This window comes from Oncorhynchus mykiss, chromosome 1, assembly GCF_057628025.1.
Source record: "Oncorhynchus mykiss isolate SJ-2025 chromosome 1, ASM5762802v1, whole genome shotgun sequence".
In the NCBI taxonomy this organism is placed as follows: domain Eukaryota; kingdom Metazoa; phylum Chordata; class Actinopteri; order Salmoniformes; family Salmonidae; genus Oncorhynchus; species Oncorhynchus mykiss.
Genome location: NC_143022.1, coordinates 14,027,250 through 14,054,441, shown reverse-complemented (window position 1 = coordinate 14,054,441; position 27,192 = coordinate 14,027,250). Strand labels below are relative to the sequence as shown.

Genomic DNA, 27,192 nt, shown 5'->3' with positions numbered 1-27,192 from the left:
GATGAATGACGAGTTTCCCACTTGTAATTTCCAGTTGGAGGGGCATTCAAATGGATTTTCCCCATGCATGTAGTAAATACCACATTCCCAGTTGGTTATGAACGCAGCATTATAGCCTCGTCTGCTGACGGTTTCAAGACCCCCTCCCCCCCATCAACTAACTGTGACTGGCACCTCGACTATCGCGGAGTTGAAATGCATTGTCATATCTGGAGGCCTATTTGGTTTACAGAAATTCACCAGTCGATCAGGAATAAGATGTGTGTTGTCAATGAGAACAAAACTAGGTTAAACAACTCCAGAAAAATACTTTCAGGTAACTAGTTTGAGTCTAATCGGATTTAAATAAAATGAGAAGACCATTTTTAAACGATGGTGTGTGTGTGAGGCTACAGTAGGCTAGCCTTTAATTTGCAAAGTTCCAAAAATAGAAGGCTAATGACAATACAAATGGTAGCAATGTGATATCAGGACATTCGAATTGCACGTTTTAGGATACAATACTACTTTTCAGCCAGACGCGTGAGAGCATGTATCTTGTTTACCTACGGGTGCTTCGTTACAGTCAAGCTTTTAAGAACACGTGAACCTATTCCACATCAACAACCAATAAGGTGTATCTTTTTACTTGCCGTTTTCTTAAAGAGGAAGATGCTGCTACTTCAGTTCAGATCTAATACTCGTGAATAGTCAATTATAAAATATTAGACTAGATGGAAACAGGTGGTAGCCTAGACCTATTATTATTTGACCCTGCTGGTCATCTATGAACATTTGAACATCTTGGCCATGTTCTGTTATAATCTCCACCCGGCACAGCCAGAAGAGGACTGGCCACCCCTCATAGCCTGGTTCCTCTCTAGGTTTCTTCCTAGGTTCTGGCCTTTCTAGAGTTTTTCCTAGCCACCATGCTTCTACACCTGCATTGCTTGCTGTTTGGGGTTTTAGGCTGGGTTTCTGTACAGCACTTTGAGATATCAGCTGATATAAGAAGGGCTATATAAATACATTTGATTGATAAAAAATAAAAAACCTGCTTAGCGGGAAAAAAAACTTTGCATTTCACAATAGTCTATGACTGACATTTCAAACACAGCAATTATATATAATATGGGTTAACATTAGCATAACCCGTTCGCCTAAAATTAAAATACACTAAACATGTTTTGTTTTGCTCATGTTCAATGGAAAAAGTATAATTTAGGCTCCAATAATCAGTTACAATTTAATAAATTGTCGTCATAGCAGGGCTGAAACTGGAGTGCTTGTCTAGATGATACCTCTCAATGTTGAATAAAGTGTGCCTTTTATTCTTACTTTGCATGATAATGAACGTTGGGATATGTAAAGTAGATATCCTACAGTAACAACCACCTCCAATTGGCAACAGCAAAGCATGACATAACGTTAAGGCAGGGCTAAATGGAATTCCTGTACGCTCATTGGTGAAAATAGTTGCCAGTCAATTTAGCCCTATCCCCTTCTCCTTGACCAGGCTCGGTTGAGAAGTGCAGTAAGGAGTGCGAGAGAGGGTCGCGGCCGTGGCAGACTGATGGTCTGACAGATGAAATAGCGAAAATAGAGAAAGATAAGGCGGGCGTTCACCCTCACAAAATCATGTTCCCTAAAGGCAAAGGGTCCGCTGTGCCGTCAGATGGACAAGCACGGGAAAAGTAAGTTTTCAAACATATTTCTTACCTAATGCATATTATACCCCACCTCGGCTTTGTGGTTTGCCGGACAGCGAATTTCCTCTTACGGAGGAGGATGGAATTGAATGAACCGCCTTGTCTGCTCGCCATTCGTTCCCGTTTCTGACTTTGGCTTTATGCTCTTCCTTGGCCTCATTACTGCACGTAAATGGGTGCTTTTATTTTCAATTAAGGGTCTGTAAACTATATCTATATATTTGTTTATGGAAAAAATGAATAGCTTAAACAAATGCACCGTCCAATTTGCTTTACGTATTGTATGTTACATTAATTGGTTAAAATGTAGCTTCCCCCAGTGTTTTGGTTACTACTTTGTTTGAGTTAGCCGCTACGAGGGTTGTATCCAACACTCATTTATCGACCTATAATTACGCGTTTTCTTCTTGGTTACAATGTTTCCGATTTGAAATGTTTGGAAAGCCATCGTGCGAAAAGGCCCTTTGGAGTCGGTGGTCCATGCAAACCGTCTGACTTAAAATTTAGGGGTGTATTCATCCTGCCGATTCTGTTGCAAAACGTTTCTGAAACGGAAACGAACGAAATAGGGCGGGACCTACAAAAAATGTGTCCAATAGAAACTCGTTTTACTTACAAAACGGAACTGCAACTGTTTGGACAAATTATTACACAACTGAACTGTCGATCATGTGTCTCAAAGTGCAAGGCATCTTAGTTGATTAGAGACCAAACACCCACCATCAATCAGGCCCTCAAGGACTGGACTCACCCCTACATTAAGCCTACTAAATTTACTTCCGTTTGTGTCTAGGCTAATTTGTCTGCTTTATAATAGAGTCAAATGAGGCTAATTTAGAGGAGACTCAAATGTAGTTCTAAAACATTTGCTTTTTATGCCATAATATTATTATTCAAACTTGTTTTTGTTCGCAGGTTAGCTTTATACGTGTATGAATATTTGTTACACATAGGAGCACAGAAGTCTGCACAGACCTTTTTATCAGAGGTGAGTATTTACTATTAACTGGATATCGGTCCTATCCATGTGACCACACTTCAATAACAAACTAATTCCCACTTTGAATCAATAAATGTCATTTTTTTTGTTAAAGTAGGCCCTATTGTTCATTCAAAATGTTTTTTATTCTCCCCTTTTCCAGATCCGATGGGAAAAGAACATCACACTCGGGGAACCCCCTGGGTTCCTACACTCTTGGTGGTGGTAAGTGTTCCGTATGTCAATCAGTGTGTCAATCAATGGAGGCTGCTCATGGGAGGACGGCTCATAACAATGGCTGGGATGGAGTCAATGGAATGGCATCAAATGTGGTTTTCATGTGGTTGATGCCATTCCATTATACTCCATTCCAGCAATTATTATGATCCGTCCTCCCATGAGCAGCCTCCACTGATGTCAATACACCATATTGTATCATGTACATTATTCCGTTGCTTCACAACCGGTATCTCTTGTCCACAGTGTATTCTGGGACCTGTATTGTGCTGCACCAGAACGAAGAGAGACGTGTGACCACTCCAGTGAAGCCAAGGCCTTCCATGATTACGTGAGTTCTGCTCCTCCTCATAAGACTTGCTGCTGCACATGTTGCTGGGGTTCTGCTGAAGAGCCTGGGCCCATTTTCATCAAGTGTCTGAGTGCTGATGTTGGATCAGGTCTCCCTGTCCAAATAATCGTATTCATTATGATCTTAAAGGGAAATCTGATCCTAAATCAGCCCTTCTACTCTGATATACTTTATGAATACAGTCCCTGGTTTCCTTTGAGCCTACATTAATGTAGAATGAGAGCGCACCTAGACGAGCGTAATTAAAAAGAATCAGGAGTTGGAAAGCAAACTTATGCAACGAGTACTTTCCTCTGCTGTTAGATCTAGACCTACTATATAGACCCATCGTCCTTGTTACCCCTTGTACGGTTTCGGTGCCTTGGGTAGTGGCGATAGAGAGACGTTTCTCTGCCTCTTTGTTTCTTGGGCCATACCTTCTAATCTTAATTTAATTGGCATCCAGTTGTACTCTCCTGCATATATAGCTGTTGTGTTGCTGCTGCACTCCTCTCTGGGTAGTGTACGGAGTATGTCATAGCAGTAGGACAGGATGTTTCAGAGCCATGTATGTGTAGCTATTTATCAGGCTTTGTGGACTTCAGGTCTGTCTGATGGATGAGGTATGTGTGATGGATCAGGTCTGTGTGATGGATCAGGTCTGTGAAGGTTCTAGTTTGCCAGGCTGTCCCGGCAGCGTCCTATAGCTGTCCATCCAGCTGACATCTTGCCCTGTCATTGGCCCTGATGATGACCCTCCGACAGTATGGAGCTTAAAGGCTTCTGGGAAAATGGTGCTGATGTCAGCATATCCTGAGTCAGACATGTCTGATCTGATGTGGACTCCCCCCCCCTCCCTGTTTCTCTACCGTGCTGCAGCTCTCTCCCCACCTCATTTCATCCCCCAGAGGAAAAATTCAGACCTGGGTGTTGTTCATTAGGGCTCCAAGCGGAAGGAAAAAAAACTGAAACAGGGAGGTATTACATGGACCTGTTTGCATATTGTGTCTTTTGCATGTTCAGAACACTATGCACTTGGGAAATGGCTTTAGGAGTGATGATGGGAGACTATCTCATACTACTGCTGGTCAGGCTTCTCCAGGACAAGTAGTCAAACTAGGGAGCATCCAAGAAGTCTTCCTCTTTCTATTTCCTTCCCTTTTCACTAGGAACCAAAACAGCCGAACAGGAAGGGGATCAACATGTTGTCCAATGAGAAATGCTTGTTTTCATTGCAAAACCTATTCTGTTGCAAAAACATTTAGCTATGATTTGCTATGGTGTGCACTAATGAGTACACCCTTCACTGATCTAAGAAGACAAGATAGGAGCCAGTATCATAGCAGAAGCTCACAAAGGGATGTGCTTCACCTGTACAGTGCTGCAGGCCACTAAGACCAGCCCAGACAAAGGAAAAGATACAAGTAGGAGAGGAGGCCACTGTAGACTTGAGATCCACCCATTGTGGGGTTGACATCACAGGAAGGGGTTAAAGCAGGGATGTTGGGCCTTGTTCTTGCCAGAGAGGGTTGTCAAGGAAACAACAGCCCTCCTGATCTGGCAGGTGACCTGGGAGCCAGTAGGAGGAGGGGGGACACAGCTGAGCCGCATCTGCCATTTCTTTCATTGGACCTAGTCTTTGTTATGCTAGCTAGCTAACAACCATACATCTTTAGCGTTAGGCTAGTGCTAGCCAACAGAAATGGACAGCTTTTTGACACAGAGACATGCTGTGATTGTGAAGAAGAGCAGTAGGGTCCTCAAATTAATAGGCTTGTTTGGTTTTTGAATACATTTGTTGACATGTCAATGAAACTAGTCAACTGTGTTATGTCTGTGGCAGTATCGAGAGATGGGATCCCTGTGTATCGATGTTGGTTCTTCCTGTGTTCACCTTAGGCTAGTACATGGACAGTGGGAACAGTGCTCTGACTTTGTTTGCGTGGGCCCAGACTTCCTTCTCTCTCTCGCTCTCTCTCTCTCTCGCTCGATCCCTCCCTTCTCCACCCCTGTCTCTCTTCTATATCTTTCTCTCGCTCTCTCTCGCGCGTTCTCTCTCGCTCGATCCCTCCCTTCTCCACCCCCTGTCTCTCTTCTATATCTTTCTCTCGCTCTCTCTCGCGCGTTCTCTCTCGCTCGATCCCTCCCTTCTCCACCCCCTGTCTCTCTTCTATATCTTATATCTTGCTCTCTCTCTCTCCCCCCTTTCAATTCAAAGGGTTTTATTGGCATGGGAAACATGTTTACATTTCCAAAGCAAGTGAAATAGACATTAAACAAGGGAAATAATCAAAAATTGACAGTAAACATTACTCACAAGTTTTTAAATAATATAGACATTTCAAATGTTATATTATTGGCTATGTACAGTGTTGTAACAAAGTGCAAATAGTTAAAGTACAACAGGGAAAATAAATAAACTGATAAATATAGGTTGTATTTACTTACAATGGTGTGACTCCACTGGTTGCCCTTTTCATGTGGTAACAGGTCACACATCTGGCTGCTGTGGTGGCACACTGGTATTTCACCTAATAGAGATGGTACTTTATCAAAATTGGATTTGTTTTCAATTTTTTTTGTGTTTTAATCTGAGGGAAATATGTTTCTATAATATGGTCATACATTTGACAGGAGGTTAGGAAGTGTAGCTCGGGTTCCACTTAATTTTGTGTGAACATAGGAAGACCTGTCTCTCAAGAGAAGACAGGCTATCGCAGCCTCTCAATATGCAAGGCCATGCTCACTGAGTCTGTATATAGTCAAAGCTTTTCTTAATTGTGGGTTAGTCACAGTGGTCAGGTATTCTGCCACTGTGTACTCTCTGTTTAGGACCAAATAACATTAGTTTGATCTTTTTTTGTTTTTTTGTTAATTCTTTCCAATGTGTCAAGTAATTCTCTTTTTGTTTTCGCATTTGATTGGGTCTAATTTTTTTTTTGTGTGTGCTCTAGGGCAACAGTGTCTAGGTGGAGTTTGTATTTGTGGTCCTGGCTGGGTGGTGGCTGGTGAGCTGGGCTATAGATGAGGGGTGCTGGCTGGGCTATAGATGAGGGGTGGTGGCTGGTGAGCTGGGCCATAGATGAGGGGTGCTTCCTGGCTGGGCTATAGATGAGGGGTGGTGGCTGGCTGGCTGAGCTATAGGTGGTGGCTGGTGGGCTGGCTGGGCTATAGATGAGGGGAGGTGGCTGGCTGGCTGGCTGGCTGGCCTATAGATGAGAGGAGATGGCTGGCTGGGCTATAGATGAGGGGAGGTGGCTGGCTGGGCTATAGATGAGGGGAGGTGGCTGGTTGGCTGGCTGGCCTATAGATGAGAGGAGATGGCTGGCTGGGCTATAGATGAGAGGAGGTGGCTGGCTGGGGTGGGGGGCCTCTAGATGGGGGAGGTGGCTGGCTGGGGTGGGGGGCCTCTAGATGGGGGAGGTGGCTGACTGGCTGGGCTGCTAACAGGCAGGAAAGCAGCGCTGCATCATGGCTCGTAAAGCGCAGACCCTCCCTCCTTCCCTGGCATATTCACGGTGGGTCTGACAGATGGTCCCCTGGGAACTCCGTCGCCATGGTGTCAGCCGCTGATTGATGGCTGTCAAGGAGCTAAGGGACAGATTGGAGGGGGGAGGGGCCACTGTAGCATATGCCCAACGACCAAGGGAGGAGCAGAGGGAATACGGAAAAGGGGAGAGCGAGAGAGAGAGGAGAGGGGGGCAATGGGAGAGAGGGGGGGGGGAGAGAGAGAGAGAGAGAGAGAGAGAGAGAGAGAGAGAGAAAACAAGGGGAGATGGAGGGGGGCAATGGGAGAGAGAGAGAGGGGGAAAGGAGAGAGAGGGGGGGTAAGGGGAGAGAGAGGACAAGGGGAGATGGTGGGAGAGAGGGAGATGGAGGGAGGGCAAGGGGAGAGAGAGGGGAGGGCAAGGGGAGGAGGCGGAGGAGGGTAAGAGGAGGAGGGCAAGGGGAGGATGGTTGAGTAGTAGAAGAGAGCCTGAGAGTTCTCTTCTCTGGGTCCTACTGCAAGGCCTTTCAGTTTCAAGTTTTATTGTCATGTGCACAGGTACAGTGAAATTCCTTTCTTGCAACAAAGCAGTAATCAATATCAGCAGTAAAAATGTTATACTATAAAGTAAAGTAGAACAAAAATGTACGAGAAATAGAAATAAGAACACTACTATTAAGTAAGCTATGTACAGGGTCAGTTAAAGTGTCAGTGCCAATGCCATATTTCCAATGTGCAGGGATACTGGAGTGGTAGATCTATATATAGGGGTAAGGTGACTAGTAGGGCTGGGGATTGCCAGGGACCTCATGATACATTGTTATCACAATACTTAAAGGCTGATACGAATTTCACGATTCTATATGTATTGTGAATTTATTGTGATTTGATGTTCCAAACATATTGCTCACCATACGCGTCTGCTGCAGAGAGACGAGAGAAATGAATTCTCATGGCTATCAGTCATGGAAATAAAAGTGCTGAAAACAAATTGGCTCCCTAATTAAAAAGATAGAGAACGAACTATGAAGGAAAAATACTGGAGTTTTGGTGCAGGTACAGCCAACTAGTGCAAAAATTATATTGCGATATTGTATCTATATTGTCAAAATGATACAATATATCGTCAAAAATAATTTCCCGATATGTAACTATCCCCCCCATCACTAGTGACTAGGCATCAGGATATACTATATGATAAACAGTGGCAGCAGCGTATATGATGATTGTGTGTGTAGACTCAGTGTGTGTCAGTGTGAGTGTACCTAGAGTCAGTGTGAGTGTACCTAGAGTCAGTGTGAGTGTACCTAGAGTCAGTGTGAGTGTACCTAGAGTCAGTGTGAGTGTACCTAGAGTCAGTGTGAGTGTACCTAGAGTCAGTGTGTGTCAGTGTGAGTGTACCAAGACTCAGTGTGAGTGTACCTAGAGTCAGTGTGTGTGAGTGTACCTAGAGTCAGTGCAAAAATAAAAGGATGAATGAAGATAGCTGTTTAGCAGTCTTATGGCTTGGGGATAGAAGCTGTTCAGGAGCCTGTTGGTGTCAGACTTGTTGCTCTGGTACAGCTTGCTGTGCGGAAGCTGAGAGAACAGTCTATGGCTTGGGTAGCTGGAGTCTTTTACAATTTTCTGGGCCTTCCTTACACACCACCTGATATAGAGGTCCTGGATGGCAGGCAGCTCAACCCCAGTGATGTACTGGGCTGTCCAGACCATCCTCTGTAGCGCCATGCAATCGACGGGGTTGCAGTTGCCATACCAAGCAGTGATGCAGCCAGTCAAGATGCTCTCAATGGTGCTTTTTGAGGATTTGTGGGCCCATGGCTTCCGAGTGGCGCAGCAGTCTAAGGCACTGCATCTCAGTGCTAGAAGCATCACTACAGACCCTGATTCGGTTCCAGGCTGTATCACAACTGGCCGTGATTGCGAGTCCCGTAGGCCGGTGCACAATTGGCCCAACTTCGTCCCGGTTTGGCCGGTGTAGGCCGTCATTGTAAATAAGAATTTGTTCTTAACTGACTTGCCTAGTTAAATAAAGGTTCAATTAAATGTTAAAAAAGCCAAATTTTTTCAACCTCCTGAGGGGGAAGGGACACTGTCATGCCTTCTTCACTACTGCATGTGTGTGCACCATTTTAAGTACTTAGTGATTGGACACAGAGGAACTTCTTTCAACCCGTTCCACTACAGCCCCGTTGATGTGGATGGGGGCGTTTGTCTGTTTTTGTACAGAGAGCACAACAACAGCGGCTGGGGCCTAGCCTTTCCTAACCCCTCTTTAATGACTCTGTATGAAACAAGGATCGCTTGGCCTAACTCTTAAACACACACACCGACCCAGAGGCATGGATCTAGTCTGTCATAAAGAAACCCTCCCCCACTCAGCTGCTCCACTCCTCAGACCCCCAGGCAACAGAGAATGACATCTGCCCCTTCCTGTACTAAAGTATCTGGTAGACCTGGCCCTCCTCTCCGGCAGCAGAACAGAGGTTACGTCCCAAATGGCTCCCTGTTCTCTATATAGTAGTGCACTATATAGGGCAGTGGTCAGCAACCCTTTCTGAGTCAAAATTCAAACGGAGCTCTATCTCTTAGATGAAAAACATGACTTAAAAGACATAAGCCTAGAAGTTAACACAAGCTTACATGAAGATAAACACTGGTGTGTGTTGGAAAAGGCCATTAACCTCTCTTGGGTAGGGGGCAGTATTTTCACGTCGGGATGAAAAGCGTGCCCAAAGTAAACTGTTAAAATAATGTCTGTGAATATAACAGAACTGATATGGCAGGCGAAACCCCGAGGACAAACCATCCAAAAATAATAATAATTCAGCCTGCTACTATTTTCAATGGCTGTCACTTTTATAAGGCAAAGTCCTCCCAGATTGCAGTTGCTAGGACTTCCACTAGATATCAACAGTCTTTTTAAAAATAGTTTCAGAGGCGCAGTGGTTAAGGACGCTGTTCTGCTGTGCCACCAGAGACTCTGGGTTCGCGCCCAGGCTCTGTCGTAACCGGCCGCGACTGGGAGGTCCGTGGTGCGACGCACAATTGGCCTAGAGTCGTCCGGGTTAGGGAGGGTTTGGCCGGTAGGGACGTGCCGGGCGTAGTGCGCTCTAACCAAGGTTGCCAGGTGCACGGACTCTCCTTCCGGGTTGGATGCGCGCTGTGTTAAGAAGCAGTGCGGCTTGGTTGGGTTGTGTATCGGAGGACGCATGACTTTCAACCTTCGTCTCTCCCGAGCCCGTATGGCAGTTGTAGCGATGAGACAAGATAGTAGCTACTAAAAACAATTGGTTAAAAAAAAAACTTTCAGGCTGGTTTTTGAGCCAGAAATTGTAGTTTGTAGTGTTTCAAAGCGCGTGAATGAGAGCGTGTTCATTGGTACTCCATCTTAAATTGTATAATTTATTTACATATTAGGGTACCTAAGGTTTGATTATAAACGTTGTTTGTTTGGGATTCATTTTGTTTGGGATTCATTTTGTATGGAGGGAAACTGGGTGGATTATTGACTGAAGCGTGCCAGCTAAATTGAGTTTTTTTGGATATAAAGAAGGACATTATCGAACTGGGAACTTTTGGAGTGCCAACAGAAGAAGATCATCAAAGGTAAGGCATTTATTATATCTCTATTTCTGACTTTCGTGTCGCACCTGCCTGGTTGAAATATGTTTTTCATGGTTTTGTATGCGGGGTGCTGTCCTCAGATAATCGCATGGTGTGCTTTCGCCGTAAAGCCTTTTTGGAATCTGACACAGCGGCTGGATTAGCAAGAAGTTAAGCTTTATTTTGATCTATTACACTTGTGATTTTATGAAAGTTTATGAAAGTCCTCATAGAGGCATTGAGGAGAATTGGAATTGCAGTTTACTTCCTGAATTGACTAAATTGAAATGGAATTGACCCCAGCCCTGGAATAGATATTGAGCAGAATTGTTATGGAACGTAACTATGACTGTTAATGATTTAGAAGTTATCATTCTCAGAGAGGATTGTGGGTTGATCACACTATTCTATGACATCAATACTAGTCTCTTAAAGCTGTGTATAGCTCTGTAGGCTCACTGCAGGAGTGGTAGTATTGAAGGATCCTCCCTGAACATAGCTAATTGTCTGTGTGTTCCAGTAACAGGCTGGCTTGGCCTCAGTGATGTCTGGTCCTTGCTGGCTCCCTCTGGCCTCACTTCTCTCCCTGCGGTGGTATTTCAGGGGCCCTGCAGGGCCCAGCCCAGATAAAATTAGGAAGGGGTGCAGTGAGTCGATATACCAGGGACCCTGAGTGTGTTGGCTATATCGACTCGCGACGTCTGAGTAGGTCTAGCGCTTTAGAGACTAGAGGGAGGTATGTGAAGGATAGCGTAAGGGGTGTGTGTGTGGCTTTTTGTTTTCAAGGTGTGTGTGAGTGCGCGTACGCATGCAGGGGTACTGTATACCCTTACTCCCCTACTTAGTACAGCTCTAGGGTCTCAACCTCCAATCTATAGCCATGGATACCAGATACTAATGTCAGTCTGTCCTGTAGGCATTAGCCTCTGGTCAAAGGCTCCTACTAAAGGAGAGAGAAAGTGTGTGACCAAAGCAAATGGTCCATTAGTGAATTATGGCCGTGGTTGAGACAGGAAATGGCCTAGCAGTAAGCTCTTGCTGTGCCTGAGCACTTTGAAGTGAAGGAGTGAATCCCACAGATTCTTATCAAATCTACTGGGCCCCTGCTGGATCAGCACATTTGGCTGTGCAATTAGATTCCCACTCTGTGAAACTTTTATGTGTATCTGTTGTTTAGCAATCCATCTATCTAATGGCTATGCTGTCTATGATTCCAGACATGTTGAATAACACATGTTGAAAGGTTTTTTTAACCCTACAAACTCATACAAAGCAAACCAGTTAGATCTGCAACCCGTATTTCCGATGAAACCCCTCTAACTGGCGTTTGTTTTATGTTTCCAGAGTGCTGCTGCAGCCCCCAGTCCTGTGATGGGGGGGATTCCCCCTGGAGAGGGGATTGCCAGTGGACCCATGCCCCCTGGATTCTTCCAGGTCACTGATTTCTACCACTCACACACTCAATTTACACTCTATGGCAGGGGTAGGCCACTAGATTCAGCTGCGGGATGATTTATTTTGGAGAGAATGGAACATAATTATAATCATTTGTACACTGCAAATTGACTACAACTATAGAAATATAGATTTTATTTGAAAATAACAATACATTTTTGAGGTGAATTTTATTTTTTCCTGGTGATTTTTGTCTTTTTTTTTACCCAATATAAACATTCTTATTACTATTTTCTTTTGGCCCGCATGCCAGCTGTTGCCGACCCCTGCTCTATGGCAGTGGTTCCCAATTATTTCCTTTCTGAGGACCACCAGATAGATCTCTTTATTAGAATTTTATGGAGGGAAATGTGTGGAGCACCTGAAGTACTCTCCCTGACCACAAGTGGTCCCAGGACCACAGGTTGGAGACTACTGCTTTAGTTGCTGAATCCTAATTTGAGATCCACAATGTCACATCCACTGATGTCAATAAAGCATCGCTAAGTTACTGTATGTGTGATTCTCAAGTAAAGATTTTAGCCTGCATGCATGAGCCACACTATTGTGCAACTTTCCCCTCTCTCATCTGCTCGACTGTCTCTCTGTTCTACCACCCTGCTGATGTGCTTTCCACATCTGTAGCTGTTGTGTGGTGTTTCAATGATGCTCTGCTGTGGTCTGTAGCCAAGTCTCTGCTCTGAGCCTGTGGTTTGTAGCCAAGTCTCTGCTCTGAGCCTGTGGTTTGTAGCCAAGTCTCTGCTCTGAGCCTGTGGTCTGTAGCCAAGTCTCTGCTCTGAGCCTGTGGTCTGTAGCCTTGTTTCTGCTCTGAGCCTGTGGTCTGTAGCCTTGTTTCTGCTCTGAGCCTGTGGTCTGTAGTAGAGGTCGACCGATTATGATTTTTCAATACCGATACTGATTATTTGAGGACCAAAACAGCCGATACCGATTAATCAGACAATTTTTTAAAATGTTATATATATATATATTTTTGTACATTTATTTGTTATAATGACAATTACAACAACACTGAATGAACACTTATTTTAACTTAATATAATACATCAATAAAATCAATTTAGCTTCAAGTAAATAATGAAACATGTTCAATTTTGTTTAAATAATGCAAAAACAAAGTGTTGGAGAAGAAAGTAAAAGTGCAATATGTGCTATGTAAGAAAGCTACGGTTTCAGTTCCTTGCTCAGAACATAAGAACATATGAAAGCTGGTGGTTCCTTTTAACATGAGTCTTCAATATTCCCAGGTAAGAAGTTTTAGGTTGTAGGAATTATAGGACTATTTCTCTCTCTACCATTTGTATTTCATTAACCTTTGACTATTGGATGTTCTTATAGGCACTTTAGTATTGACAGTGTAACAGTATAGCTTCCGTCCCTCTCCTCGCTCCTCCCTGGGCTCGAACCAGCAACACAACGACAACAGCCACCATCGAAGCAGCGTTACCCATGCAGAGCAAGGGGAACAACTACTAGAAGGCTCAGAGCGAGTGACGTTTGAAACGCTATTAGCGCGCACTAACTAGCTAGCCATTTCACTTCGGTTTCACCAGCCTCATGGCGGGAGTTGATAGGCTTGAAGTCATAAACAGCGCAATGCTTGACGCACAACAAAGAGCTGCTGGCAAAACGCACAAAAGTGCTGTTTGAATGAATGTTTACGCGCCTGCTTCTGCCTACCACCGCTCAGTCAGATACTTAGATACTATTTGTATGCTCAGTCAGATTATATGCAATGCAGGACACGCTAGATAATATCTAGTAATATCATCAACCATGTGTAGTTATGATTGATTTTTTTTTATAAGATAAGTTTAATGCTAGCTAGCAACTTACCTTGGCTTACTGCATTCGCGTAACAGGCAGTCAGGCTCCTTGTAGAGTGCAACGAGAGAGAGGCAGGTCGTTATTGCGTTGGACTAGCTAACTGTAAGGTTGCAAGATTGGATCCCTCGAGCTGACAAGGTGAAAATCTGTTCTGCCCCTGAACAAGGCAGTTAACCCACTGTTCCTAGGCCGTCATTGAAAATAAGAATGTGTTCTTAACTGACTTGCCTAGTTAAATAAAGGTAAATCGGCGCCCAAAAATACTGATATCCGATTGTTATGAAAACTTGAAATCGGCCCTAATTAATCGGCCATTCCGATTAATCGGTCGACCTCTCGTCTGTAGTCTAGTTTCTGCTCTGAGCCTGTGGTCTGTAATCTAGTCTCTGCTCTGAGCCTATGGCTGCGTCCACATGGTACCCTATTCTCTACATAGCACACTGCTCTGGTCAAAAGTAGGGAATAGTGTGCCGTTTGGGAAGCAGCCTGTGTTTTTAGTAGACATCAGAAAATAATTTGTCTGTCTACCCACTCAGTGTACTGTAGTGAAACCGGGAGGTGCAGTTGGGCCTAAACCTTAATCGAGAAATCGAAAGGTGCTGTAACACCTGCCGTAAATCAATACCTCATGAGGATAAACTCTTGGCAGCTTTCCCTCTAGTGAAAGTCAAACCACACACTTCTGTTTCTTCAAGTAGGCATGTTGTCTCTAGGATTAGTCCTAGATGTTTGTGTTTTGAAAACCAGAGAAGTAATTACAGTATATGTAGCCCAACTCAGTGTGTGAGCGAAAGAGACATACACACGCACAGAGATCTCCCTTTTTCAGAGTCATTTGAATATGTAAATGTTGTTAATTAAGCCACCCTATTACCAGAAGCATTGGCCCACAATGACAGTGTTTGGGGGCAGCAATGTAAAGCTAATTGCATAGGGCTTAATTAATGCTGTGGTAATTGGCAGAGGGGGAAATTGGCAGTGATGACAAGCTGGAGGCTGGCTGCTATTCTGACTGGCAGGCATCACAGCACACATCCTCTATCTTTTCCGCTCTCTCTCTCTTCTTGCACTCTCTTCTACTGTGGAGTGAATAATCAACAGATATACCGGGCAGCTTTTTGCATTTGCACACCAGCTTCTCACTCTCTCCTCTGCTCAGCTCAGTAACCCTCCTTTCTCTACCTCCCTCCCTCTGTGTCTGTCTTCCCCTCTCTCTGTCGCTCTCTGTCTCTGTGACGCCACAGGGTGCTCCTGGTCCCCAGGGCTCTCCTCACCCCCAGCCTCCTCTCCCTAACAGTATGATGGGACCACAAAGCCAGGTACTGCTGCTCTCCCCGCTAGATGTGTCCCAAATCGCACCCTCATCTGTATATAGTGGACTACATTTGACCTGGGGCCCTGGTGAAAAGTAGTGCACTATATTTAGAATATGGTGTGATTTTAAATTGGGACGCAGCCTCTGTCTCTCTGTTGGAGCTCTGTGTTTCTCTTTGTGCTTTCCTATTGGGAAGACGACTGTCGTTTCACCGCCGTGGCGCCTCCATGCTATTTCTGTCTGTACGCTCTATGCTTCCACATCTGTCATTCGGCTTGACGCTTTTGGCGGCAGCGCAGAAACATTGTTAAAACGAAGCGTGATATAGGAAACCGTTATTGTAGATGTTCTATCAAATGTTATTAGTCACATGCTCCGAATACAGCAGGCGTAGACCTTACAGTGAAATGCTTACTTACAAGCCCTTAACCAGCAATGTTTTAAGAAGTTAAGAAGAAAAACGTGTCAAGTAAAAAAAAAATAGATAAGTAGAAAATAAAAGTAACATAATTAAACAGCAGCAGTAAAATAACAGTAGCGAGGCTATATACAGGGTGTTACGGTACAGAGTCAATGTGGAGGCTATATACAGGGGGTACCGGTACAGAGTCAATGTGGAGGCTATATACAGGGTGTTACGGTACAGAGTCAATGTGGAGGCTATATACAGGGGGTACCGGTACAGAGTCAATGTGGAGGCTATATACAGGGTGTTACGGTACAGAGTCAATGTGGAGGCTATATACAGGGGGTACCGGTACAGAGTCAATGTGAAGGCTATATACAGGGGGTACCAGTACAGGGGGTACCAGTACAGAGTCAATGTGAAGGCTATATACAGGGGGTACCGGAACAGAGTCAATGTGGAGGCTATATACAGGGTGTTACGGTACAGAGTCAATGTGGAGGCTATATACAGGGGGTACCGGTACAGAGTCAATGTGAAGGCTATATACAGGGGTTACCGGTACAGAGTCAATGTGGAGGCTATGTACAGGGGGTACCGGTACAGAGTCAATGTGAAGGCTATATACAGGGGGTACCGGTACAGAGTCAATGTGGAGGCTATATACAGGGGGTACCGGTACAGAGTCAATGTGAAGGCTATATACAGGGGGTACCAGTACAGGGGGTACCAGTACAGAGTCAATGTGAAGGCTATATACAGGGGGTACCGGTACAGAGTCAATGTGGAGGCTATATACAGGGTGTTACGGTACAGAGTCAATGTGGAGGCTATATACAGGGGGTACCGGTACAGAGTCAATGTGAAGGCTATATACAGGGGTTACCGGTACAGAGTCAATGTGGAGGCTATGTACAGGGGGTACCGGTACAGAGTCAATGTGGAGGCTATATACAGGGGGTACCGGTACAGAGTCGACATACACGTTATAGATATTACAAGTGAAGCAATTACCTCCCTTATGAATGGTTGCAATGGTTGTTTCTTCAGTATAATTGTGCTGATGTTATGTTGTGATGGAACACAAAATGTAAATTAATTGTTATTTGTGTTTGTAGTCTTTCATGAACCCACGATTCACCGCAGGCCCACGAGGCCCTCCTATCAGAATGGGCAACCAGGTAAACAAACTACAGTACCCAGCATTCTCCACCAACATCACCATACAATACTGTCATCAGTCTACCCAGTCTACTGTTGTTTAACAAAGAGATTTACCTCCGTATGAGTTATCCCTCCCTCTTTCCCCTGTCTGTCTTGTAGCCTCCTGGCGGTGGCCCTGGCCCCCATCTCATGCTCCAAACCATGGATCACACACGACCACAAGGCCATCCTAACTTGGGACCAATGCAGAGGATGAGTGGGCCTCGAGGCATGGGCCCTATGGGGCCAGGACCCCAGGTAGGCCACTACTGTTCTGCTCCTATTATATATAGTAATGTTACACCCCCGTCTGTAGGCAGCCGTTATATCAGACTGGTAATGTTATACCCCCATCTGTAGGCAGCCGTTATATCAGACTGGTAATGTTACACCCCCATCTGTAGGCAGCCGTTATATCAGACTGGTAATGTTACACCCCCGTCTGTAGGCAGCCGTTATCTCTAAGCAGTTTACAAAATGTCTGTAGTCGTTCACAGACTAGCCCCCTGATTATTGAAACTGCCTGTCACCATCACCCATCCAGTCTGTCTCGGTTCTTGGCCTTGGTTCGGTCTGGTTATGGTAGTCTGATTCTTAGTTGTCGTTGCAGAACTTTGGTGGTGGGATGCGGCCTCCACATAACGCCATGGGCCCTGGGATGCCAGGAGTGAACATGATGTGAGCCTTGTCTCTATTACTCTCCTTTCACATGATGCATCTCCAGTGTGTGTTGTTTTCTAACTGGGGTTTCTCTCGTCACAATGCAGGGGCCCAGGTGCTGGACGACCATGGCCCAATCCGAACAACGGCAACTCAGTGAGTCCAACTTCCCCTCTAGACACGGAGTACACAATACATTAGGAACACCTTTCTAATATTGAGTTGCATCCCCCATTTGCCCTCAGAACAGCCTCAATTTGTTGGAGCATGTACTCTACAAGGTGTCGGGGGATACTGGCCCGTGTTAAAAATCCTTCTTTAACCTGTCTCCTCCCCTTCATCTACAGTCGTGGCCAAAAGTTTTGAGAATGACACAAATATTAACTTAATTTGCTGCATTAGTTTGTATGATGGCAATTTGCATATACTCCAGGATGTTATGAAGAGTGATCAGATGAATTGCAAAGTCCCTATTTGCCATGCAACTGAACTGAATCCCCCAAAAACATTTCCACTGCATTTCAGCCCTGCCACAAAAGGACTAGCTGACTTCATGTCAGTGATTCTCTCGTTAACACAGGTGTGAGTGTTGACGAGGACAAGGCTGGAGATCACTCTGTTATGCTGATTGAGTTTGATTAACAGACTGGAAGCTTCAAAAGGAGGGTAGTGCTTGGAATCATTGTTCTTCATCTGTCAACCATGGTTACCTGCAAGGAAACACGTGCCGTCATCATTGCTTTGCACAAAAAGGGCTTCACAGGCAAGGATATTGCTGCCAGTAGGATTGCACCTAAATCAACCATTTATCGGATCATCAAGAACTTCAAGGAGGGCGCCCAAGAAAGTCTGGCAAGCGCCAGGACCGTCTCCTAAAGTTGATTAAACAGCGGGATCGGGGCACCACCAGTACGTACAGAGCTTGCTCAGGAATGGCAGCAGGCAGGTGTGAGTGCACCTCATCTGCACACACAGTGAGGAAAATACTTTTGGAGGATGACCTGGTGTCAAGAAGGGCAGCAAAGAAGTCACTTCTCTCCAGGAAAAACATCAGGGACAGACTGATAGTCTGCAAAAGGTACAGGGATTGGAATGCTGAGGACTGGGGTAAAGTCATTTTCTCTGATGAATCCCCTTTCCGATTGTTTGGGGCATCTGGAAAAAAGCTTGTCCGGGGAAGACAAGGTGAGCGCTATCATCAGTCCTGTGTCATGCCAACAGTAAAGCATCCTGAGACCATTCATGTGTGGGGTTGCTTCTCAGCCAAGGGAGTGGGCTCACTCACAATTTTGCCTAAGAACACAGCCATGAATAAAGAATGGTACCAACACATCCTCCGAGAGCAACTTCTCCCAACCATCTAGAGCAGAGACTGGACTACAATTTGGTGACATACAATGCCTTTTCCAGCATGATGGAGCACCTTGCCGTAAGGCAAAAGTGATAACTAAGTGACTCGGGGGGGGAAAAAACATAGATATTTTGGTTCCATGGCCAGGAAACTCCCCAGACCTTAATCCCATTGAGAACTTGTGGTCAATCCTCAAGAGGCGGATGGACAAACAAAACCACACAAATTCTGACAAACTCCAAGCATTGATTATGCAAGAATGGGCTGCCATCAGTCAGGATGTGGCCCAGAAGTTAATTGACAGCATGACAGGGCAGATTGCAGAGGTCTTGAAAAAGAAGTGTCAACACTGCAAATATTGACTCTTTGCATCAACTTTATGTAATTGTCAATAAAAGCCTTTGATACTTATGAAATGCTTGTAATTATACTTCAGTATTCCATAGTAACATCTGACTAAAATATCTCAAGACACTGAAGCAGCAAACTTTGTGGAAATTAATGTTTGTGTCGTTCTCAACTTTTGGCCACAACTGTACACTGATTTGAAGTGGATGTAACAAGTGACAGCAATAAGAGATCATGATATATATATATATATATATATATGTGTGTATGTGTATGTGTATATATATATATATATATATATATATATATATATATATATATATATATATATATATACATACACATACACATACACATACACATACACACATATATATATATATATATACACATACATATACATACACACAGTGCCTTGCGAAAGTATTCAGCCCCCTTGAACTTTGCGACCTTTTGCCACATTTCAGGCTTCAAACATAAAGATGTAAAACTGTATTTTTTTGTGAAGAATCAACAACAAGTGGGACACAATCATGAAGTGGAACGACATTTATTGGATATTTCTAACTTTTTTAACAAATCAAAAACTGAAAAATTGGGCGTGCAAAATTATTCAGCCCCTTTACTTTCAGTGCAGCAAACTTTCTCCAGAAGTTCAGTGAGGATCTCCGAATGATCCAATGTTGACCTAAATGACTAATGATGATAAATACAATCCACCTGTGTGTAATCAAGTCTCCTTATAAATGCACCTGCACTGTGATAGTCTCAGAGGTCCGTTAAAAGCGCAGAGAGCATCATGAAGAACAAGGAACACACCCAGGCAGGTCCGAGATACTGTTGTGAAGAAGTGTAAAGCCGGATTTGGATACAAAAAGATTTCCCAAGCTTTAAACATCCCAAGGAGCACTGTGCAAGCGATAATATTGAAATGGAAGGAGTATCAGACCACTGCAAATCTACCAAGACCTGGCCATCCCTCTAAACTTTCAGCTCATACAAGGAGAAGACTGATCAGAGATGCAGCCAAGAGGCCCCTGATCACTCTGGATGAACTGCAGAGATCTACAGCTGAGGTGGGAGACTCTGTCCATAGGACAACAATCAGTCGTATATTGCACAAATCTGGCCTTTATGGAAGAGTGGCAAGAAGAAAGCCAATTCTTAAAGATATCCATAAAAAGTGTTGTTTAAAGTATGCCACAAGCCACCTGGGAGACACACCAAACATGTGGCAGAAGGTGCTCTGGTCAGATGAAACCAAAATTGAACTTTTTGGCAACAACGTTATGTTTGGCGTAAAAGCAACACAGCTGAACACACCATCCCCACTGTCAAACATGGTGGTGGCAGCATCATGGTTTGGGCCTGCTTTTCTTCAGCAGGGACAGGGAAGATGGTTAAAATTGATGGGAAGATGGATGGAGCAAAATACAGGACCATTCTGGAAGAAAACCTGATGGAGTCTGCAAAAGACCTGCGACTGGGATGGAGATTTGTCTTCCAACAAGACAATGATCCAAAACATAAAGCAAAATCTACAATGGAATGGTTCAAGAATAAACCTATCCAGGTGTTAGAATGGCCAAGTCAAAGTCCAGACCTGAATCCAATTGAGAATCTGTGGAAAGAACTGAAAACTGCTGTTCACAAATGCTCTCCATCCAACCTCACTGAGCTCGAGCTGTTTTGCAAGGAGGAATGGGAAAAAATGTCAGTCTCTCGATGTGCAAAACTGATAGAGACATACCCCAAGCAACTTACAGCTGTAATCGCAGCAAAAGGTGGCGCTACAAAGTATTAACTTAAGGGGGCTGAATAATTTTGCACGCCCAATTTTTCAGTTTTTGATTTGTTAAAGTTTGAAATATCCAACAAATGTCGTTCCACTTCATGATTGTGTCCCACTCGTTGTTGATTCTTCACAAAAAAATACAGTTTTATATCTTTATGTTTGAAGCCTGAAATGTGGCAAAAGGTCGCAAAGTTCAAGGGGGCCGAATACTTTCGCAAGGCACTGTATGTATATATTATACACACCATGATGTTGCCTGTTCAGATTGCAGCAGTCTGTGTCTGACCTCTCTCAGTAAGAGCTCTGGAGATCTAATGCATTACCAAGTTCCCCAGTCCTGGATGTAATTGTAGTATTATATAGGCTACATCCTAAATGGCACCCTATTCCCTTTATAGCGCCTTACACAACCCACAAGGCCCCTGTTCAAAGAAGTGCACTATATAGGGTGCGGGACACCCCCAGCTTCCATGTAAGCTAGATAATGATATGGCTGCGATGCTAAAATGATGAATGATACCGTTTCGAGAGGTGAACACCGATTTAGATTCCCTGTTCCTGTAATGTTGTGGTTGTTTCAGATGCCTTACTCATCACCTTCTCCTGGAGCATATGGGGTAAGTGCTCTCTGACGACCTCTCTCACACACACACTTCAGTCAGATACCAGTATATTATTGTTTTCGTGTTTGTAGATTTGACCCTGGTACAGATACATTGCTGGTTTTGTGATTCACTGTTTAATTATAAATGTGTTGTGTTCTTCTGACACTCTAAAGGGGGGTTCTGGTGGAGGGGGACCCACTGGAACACCCGTTATGCCCAGCCCTGCGGGTAGGTACTCCATAGTCCACCTTGGGGAATAGGAATTAATGTAAAAATGTTTTGACAAATAACCGTCATCTTCAATGAGTGTGTTTGCCACCTTGGCTGTTCTCATTGCCCGAAGTACACTTGTCTATTGATTATCATAATAATAATAATTGAGATTGATTGCTTATCAACCACTTTTCAGACTCTAACAACTCTGGGGACAACCTCTACACTATGATCAACACTGGACCTGGCAACCGATCAAATGTGAGTTTGCTTCTCATACCAGCCCTCTCAAATCTGTTGTAGTAGTCACTTTGTTTCATGTTTCTTCATCGCCAGATAACTTTTAAGATACGATTATAAGAAACATTAACTAGTCCTACATAATGAAACTGTTCATCCCAAATGGCACCCTATTCCCTATATAGTGCACTATGGGCCCTGGACAAAATAACTGTTGTTATAAAGGGTGCCTTTTGGGACCCTATATAACTCTATTGGGACATACCCTGTTTCTACCTGGCTTACTCTATTGGGACATACCCTGTTTCTACCTGGCTTACTCTATTGGGACATACCCTGTTTCTACCTGGCTTACTCTATTGGGACATACCCTGTTTCTACCTGGCTTACTCTGTTGGGACATACCCTGTTTCTACCTGGCTTACTCTGTTGGGACATACCCTGTTTCTACCTGGGTTACTCTGTTGGGACATACCCTGTTTCTACCTGGCCTAGTCTGTTGGGACATACCCTGTTTCTTCCTGGCCTAGTCTGTTGTGACATACTCTGTTGGGACATGCCCTGTTTCTTCCTGGCCTACCCTGTTGGGACATGCCCTGCTTCTTCCTGGCCTAGTCTGTTGTGATAGTGGTGCCTGTCCTGTTGACATGTATAGTAAGGCAGTGCTTGTCTCCCGCTACAGTTCCCTATGGGCCCTGGCTCTGACGGACCCCTGGGGGCCATGGCAGGCATGGAACCACACCACATGAATGGATCGCTAGGTAAAGCACTGCACTCTATTCTGCCAGTGGTTACCATACAACATATAGTCCTCAAGTGCCAATTGGGGTTGTGTTCAGTTTAGAACAGTATTGACTAACCAGTGCATGACTAGTTGGGAGTAGTTGTTCATTCAGACAATCTGAACGTAGGCTCCCTCAATGGTGGTGTCTCAAATGACACCCTAATCCCTATATAGTGCACTACTTTTGACCAGGGCCCATAGGGTTCTGGTGAAAAGTAGTGCACCATATCGGGAATGGGGTGCCATTTGGGACTCAAGGTACAGTGTAGTAGACCAACCAGTAATGTGACGCAAGGAGACATATATTCTCAGCAATAGTGCCAGGCTTTAGCATACATATATCTTCAGCATACATATGACCTGTTGCATTATTAGTTCAGTAAAGGATCGTAACGTTTTAATTTCAGTGTTCATGAACTATAAACTTTTATTTTTTTTAGGCTCTGGTGATCTGGACGGACTCAACAAGGTGAATACTATAACATGGCTATACATATAGATTACTAGCAAAACATGACAAATCATTTGGACTAATTTGTGCAATACGTTTCTATTGAACTTCTTGTTTAGCCTGGGCCCAGATCTGTTGTCTCCTCCTATAGCCTGGGCCCAGATCTGTTGTCTCCTCCTATAGCCTGGGCCCAGATCTGTTGTCTCCTCCTATAGCCTGGGCCCAGATCTATTGTCTCCTCCTATAGCCTGGGCCCAGATCTGTTGTCTCCTCCTATAGCCTGGGCCCAGATCTGTTGTCTCCTCCTATAGCCTGGGCCCAGATCTATTGTCTCCTCCTATAGCCTGGGCCCAGATCTGCTGTCTCCTCCTATAGCCTGGGCCCAGATCTGTTGTCTCCTCCTATAGCCTGGGCCCAGACCTGTTGTCTCCTCCTATAGCCTGGGCCCAGACCTGTTGTCTCCTCCTATAGCCTGGGCCCAGACCTGTTGTCTCCTCCTATAGCCTGGGCCCAGATCTGTTGTCTCCTCCTATAGCCTGGGCCCAGATCTGTTGTCCCCTCCTATAGCCTGGGCCCAGATCTGTTGTCTCCTCCTATAGCCTGGGCCCAGACCTTTTTCTGCTCTTGCCAACTCCAGCGCTGTCAATGTCAAGAGGGACAATGACGACACTTAGACTACTTGTTGTTGCCTATTTACTTAGTCTCTTTCCTGCCTCCTCGCAGAACTCTCCAAACCATCTAAGTGGCATTAGTAACCCTCCTGGAACCCCGAGGGACGGTGACGAGTTGGGTGGGAACTTCCTGCACTCCTTTCAGAGTGAGAATGTAAGTCCCCTTCTCACCATGCAATATAAAACGTTTTAATGTGTTTTAGTGTAGGAGAGGATAAAATTATAAGTGTTGAAGAAAATGTTTTTTTAAATTGTTTCCTGTTGAACAAGATCAGGTAGTCACTCCATGTTTCAGTCAGTTTTCTTCCAATTAGTGCCTAGTGAGAAACAACCCAGCTGAGGCCACTGTGTTGCCAGTAACTATAAGTAGTGCCTATATGGCAGTATTGACTCCACAGTAAAGCTACGGTCATGGCACTTTGACACCCAAAGGAAGCTACAGTGACAGCATCATTGTGACAGCAACATTGACTCTACAGTGGCAGTGTACTGTGGGGGCACTGGGCAGTTGCCAAATAAGGTTTTTGGGGGCTAGAGTGAGGAAGTGCATTTCCTTTCTACAGTTACAGTATGTGTTCTATTGTTTGTTGTGTGTGTGTGTCATGCCATTAGCGTAAGCTCTCCTGATTTTAACTCTTTGTCTGTGCCCCTCAGCAGTACTCCCCTACCATGACGATGAGTGTGTGAACTCCCCCTCAATCTGCCATCACTCAGAGGATCTGAGCTCATAACAGGACATGGCCAAAACGTATCAGCACAGAACCAGGGACAGGCGCCATTTTGGTTCCACGCAATTCCAGAATGCTGATATGCGAATTTTCAAAATGGCGACTTCTTGCTCCTCTTCGTTCCAAATGAAGGACAGTTCTTCATTCATCACCACCCCAAGTGTGACACAACCAGCTACTGAAACTACTGCATACATGACTATTTTTTTTAAATTATTTGCAGAAATGATTATTCCCCCCCTGCCCAGCAAAGAAAATGGTCAAAGTTGACCTCTTATGATTTTATTATTGGTTTGTGATGCAAGATGTTCTGTCCAGGTTTCAACTTATAGCCACCTAAAACACTGATGTGCATTAAGCATTGTAAACTAGGAAAAACTCTCAATATTTTTTTTTCTTTTTTTTCATATTTCAGGTCCTGCATTCAGCCACGCAGTATGTGTCACAAAATGAGTCTGAAAACAGGCGTCTGAATCTGCCTTTAACTCTGTGACAACTCCTTTAAATGACTTTGTCCCTATGTACTATTTATCCATATTTTAAGGGGAAGTGATGTGATCGAACTGGGCCTTTTTAACAGTTTAAGTGCTCAGTGGGTTTTTAAAAAGTGAAATTGGATCCCATTCAATGTGTCGACAAAATCTCATCGATAAGGAATGTTTTGTGGGTTATGGTTTTGTCGATGAGGAGAGCAATCTAATTCTGCACTGGTTTATTCAGCTTTTTATTTAAACAGTCTCACTGATGTTCTTGTTCTCTGTCAAGGGGGAAAGCAAACTTGGGCTAAACTGTGGGTTTGGAAACAACAGAGGTGCAGGAACGCTGAGATCTGTGAACAACATACTACCTAGCGCTGCTCCAGTCCACATGTGATGTGTGTTTAACCTCTTCCCTGCCTGTGCTTAACACTCTGTCCTTTTTCTCAACATCGTTGTAGCCGTGGTTTCCTACTGTTCCATCTGGATGATGTGACGGTGGAAGAGTTAAACCCATTGTAACTTGAGATGCATATTGGTAGATGATAGTTTCTTTTTCTCCGGGTATTTTTTGTTTATTTTTTGTCTCCTTATTGCGTTTTTAAAATATTTTGATACCAATTTGACTGTATATTGACCCAGTTATTTTGAAATTAGTCCAACGCTTTCTAAACCATAAACTTAGAGGCAGTCTTGTAAATGTGATAAAAGGTTTATTTCATTTTCTGTGAATATTAAGCGTTATACACCTCTGTCCCAGGTTGCCTTGATTTACTGCTGTTTTCTTTATTTCAAACTGAGGAAAGAATGCTTGTTAATATCATTTTACAATGACTCAACTTCTTGTCTGTTCTTTCATTTCTTCCTGTTTTCCCACTCTACAAAGCAAGCAGGGTCATTTGGATATACCGCAAGCAGGGTCATTTGGATATACCGCAAGCAGGGTCATTTGGATATACCGCAAGCAGGGTCATTTGGATACTACCAAAAGCAGGGTCATTTGGATACTACCTAAAGCAGGGTCATTTGGATACTACCTAAAGCAGGGTCATTTGGATACTACCTAAAGCAGGGTAATTTGGATACTACCAAAAGCAGGGTCATTTGGATACTACCTAAAGCAGGGTCATTTGGATACTACCAAAAGCAGGGTCATTTGGATACTACCTAAAGCAGGGTCATTTGGATACTACCTAAAGCAGGGTCATTTGGATACTACCTAAAGCAGGGTCATTTGGATACTACCAAAAGCAGGGTCATTTGGATACTACCAAAAGCAGGGTCATTTGGATACTACCTAAAGCAGGGTCATTTGGATACTACCTAAAGCAGGGTCATTTGGATACTACCTAAAGCAGGGTCATTTGGATACTACCTAAAGCAGGGTCATTTGGATACTACCTAAAGCAGGGTCATTTGGATACTACCTAAAGCAGGGTCATTTGGATACTACCAAAAGCAGGGTCATTTGGATACTACCAAAAGCAGGGTCATTTGGATACTACCAAAAGCAGGGTCATTTGGATACTACCAAAAGCAGGGTCATTTGGATACTACCTAAAGCAGGGTCATTTGGATACTACCTAAAGCAGGGTCATTTGGATACTACCAAAAGCAGGGTCATTTGGATACTACCAAAAGCAGGGTCATTTGGATACTACCTAAAGCAGGGTCATTTGGATACTACCAAAAGCAGGGTCATTTGGATACTACCAAAAGCAGGGTCATTTGGATACTACCAAAAGCAGGGTCATTTGGATACTACCTAAAGCAGGGTCATTTGGATACTACCTAAAGCAGGGTCATTTGGATACTACCAAAAGCAGGGTCATTTGGATACTACCAAAAGCAGGGTCATTTGGATACTACCTAAAGCAGGGTCATTTGGATACTACCTAAAGCAGGGTCATTCTCTAGTTTTGAGGATCATCAGCCACCTAGACAATCTCTCACACTCCTCACACATAGATCTCGCACTCGCTGAACTCGCAAATACTCTCATCTACTACCACCCCTGACTGTCACAAAGTGGAGAAGTGTTCAAAAGAAGAACCAGTAACACAACAAATATATAAACTAACAATTTGTGTGCATATAAAATATATATTTTTGAATTCAAGTACACATCAAATATGACAAGGGAAGAGGAGTCTTGCATACAAACTGGACAGACAGAAAGTGACTAGTGCTGATGACCTCTGGTCCAGGGGTTGCATCCCAAATGGGACCCTTATCCTTATTTAGTGCACTACTTTCGACAAGGACCCATGGGGCCCTATGTAGTTTGAGCACCCCTGATGTAAGGAATAGGGTGCCATCTGGAAAGCAGATCCTGTATG

General features: G+C 44.2%; 1 protein-coding gene across 4 annotated transcripts; it reads left to right on the top strand.

Moving 5' to 3' along the window:
• The first annotated feature begins 165 nt into the window (after window positions 1-165).
• Window positions 166-25,692, top strand: LOC110536225 (single-stranded DNA-binding protein 3). 4 transcript variants are annotated; one of them, XM_021622000.3, is made up of 17 exons: window positions 1,485-1,673; window positions 2,604-2,676; window positions 2,831-2,892; window positions 3,151-3,235; window positions 11,673-11,762; window positions 14,852-14,926; window positions 16,447-16,509; window positions 16,652-16,789; window positions 17,142-17,209; window positions 17,299-17,347; window positions 21,267-21,302; window positions 21,464-21,518; window positions 21,700-21,764; window positions 22,426-22,504; window positions 22,968-22,996; window positions 23,702-23,803; window positions 24,307-25,692. In XM_021622000.3, exons 1-17 carry the CDS (start codon window positions 1,618-1,620, stop codon window positions 24,334-24,336), a joined length of 1,155 nt encoding a protein of 384 aa, XP_021477675.3. In that variant the 5' UTR covers window positions 1,485-1,617; the 3' UTR covers window positions 24,337-25,692. The 4 variants fall into 4 exon arrangements, with proteins under 4 accessions (XP_090038969.1, XP_021477826.3, XP_021477675.3 ...); XM_021621916.3 differs by having other exon boundaries at window positions 24,304-25,692; XM_090182843.1 differs by lacking the exon at window positions 14,852-14,926 and having other exon boundaries at window positions 166-1,673; window positions 24,304-25,692.
• Window positions 25,693-27,192: the final 1,500 nt, after the last annotated feature.

Bases quoted from the DNA above. Each gene is read 5' to 3' on its own strand.
- LOC110536225 (XM_021621916.3), top strand. From the start codon at position 1,618: ATGTTCCCTAAAGGCAAAGGGTCCGCTGTGCCGTCAGATGGACAAGCA. The intron at 1,674-2,603 runs GTAAGTTTTCAA...TTTTGTTCGCAG, and splicing joins GATGGACAAGCACGGGAAAA to GTTAGCTTTATACGTGTATG. The intron at 22,505-22,967 runs GTAAAGCACTGC...TATTTTTTTTAG, and splicing joins CCACATGAATGGATCGCTAG to GCTCTGGTGATCTGGACGGA.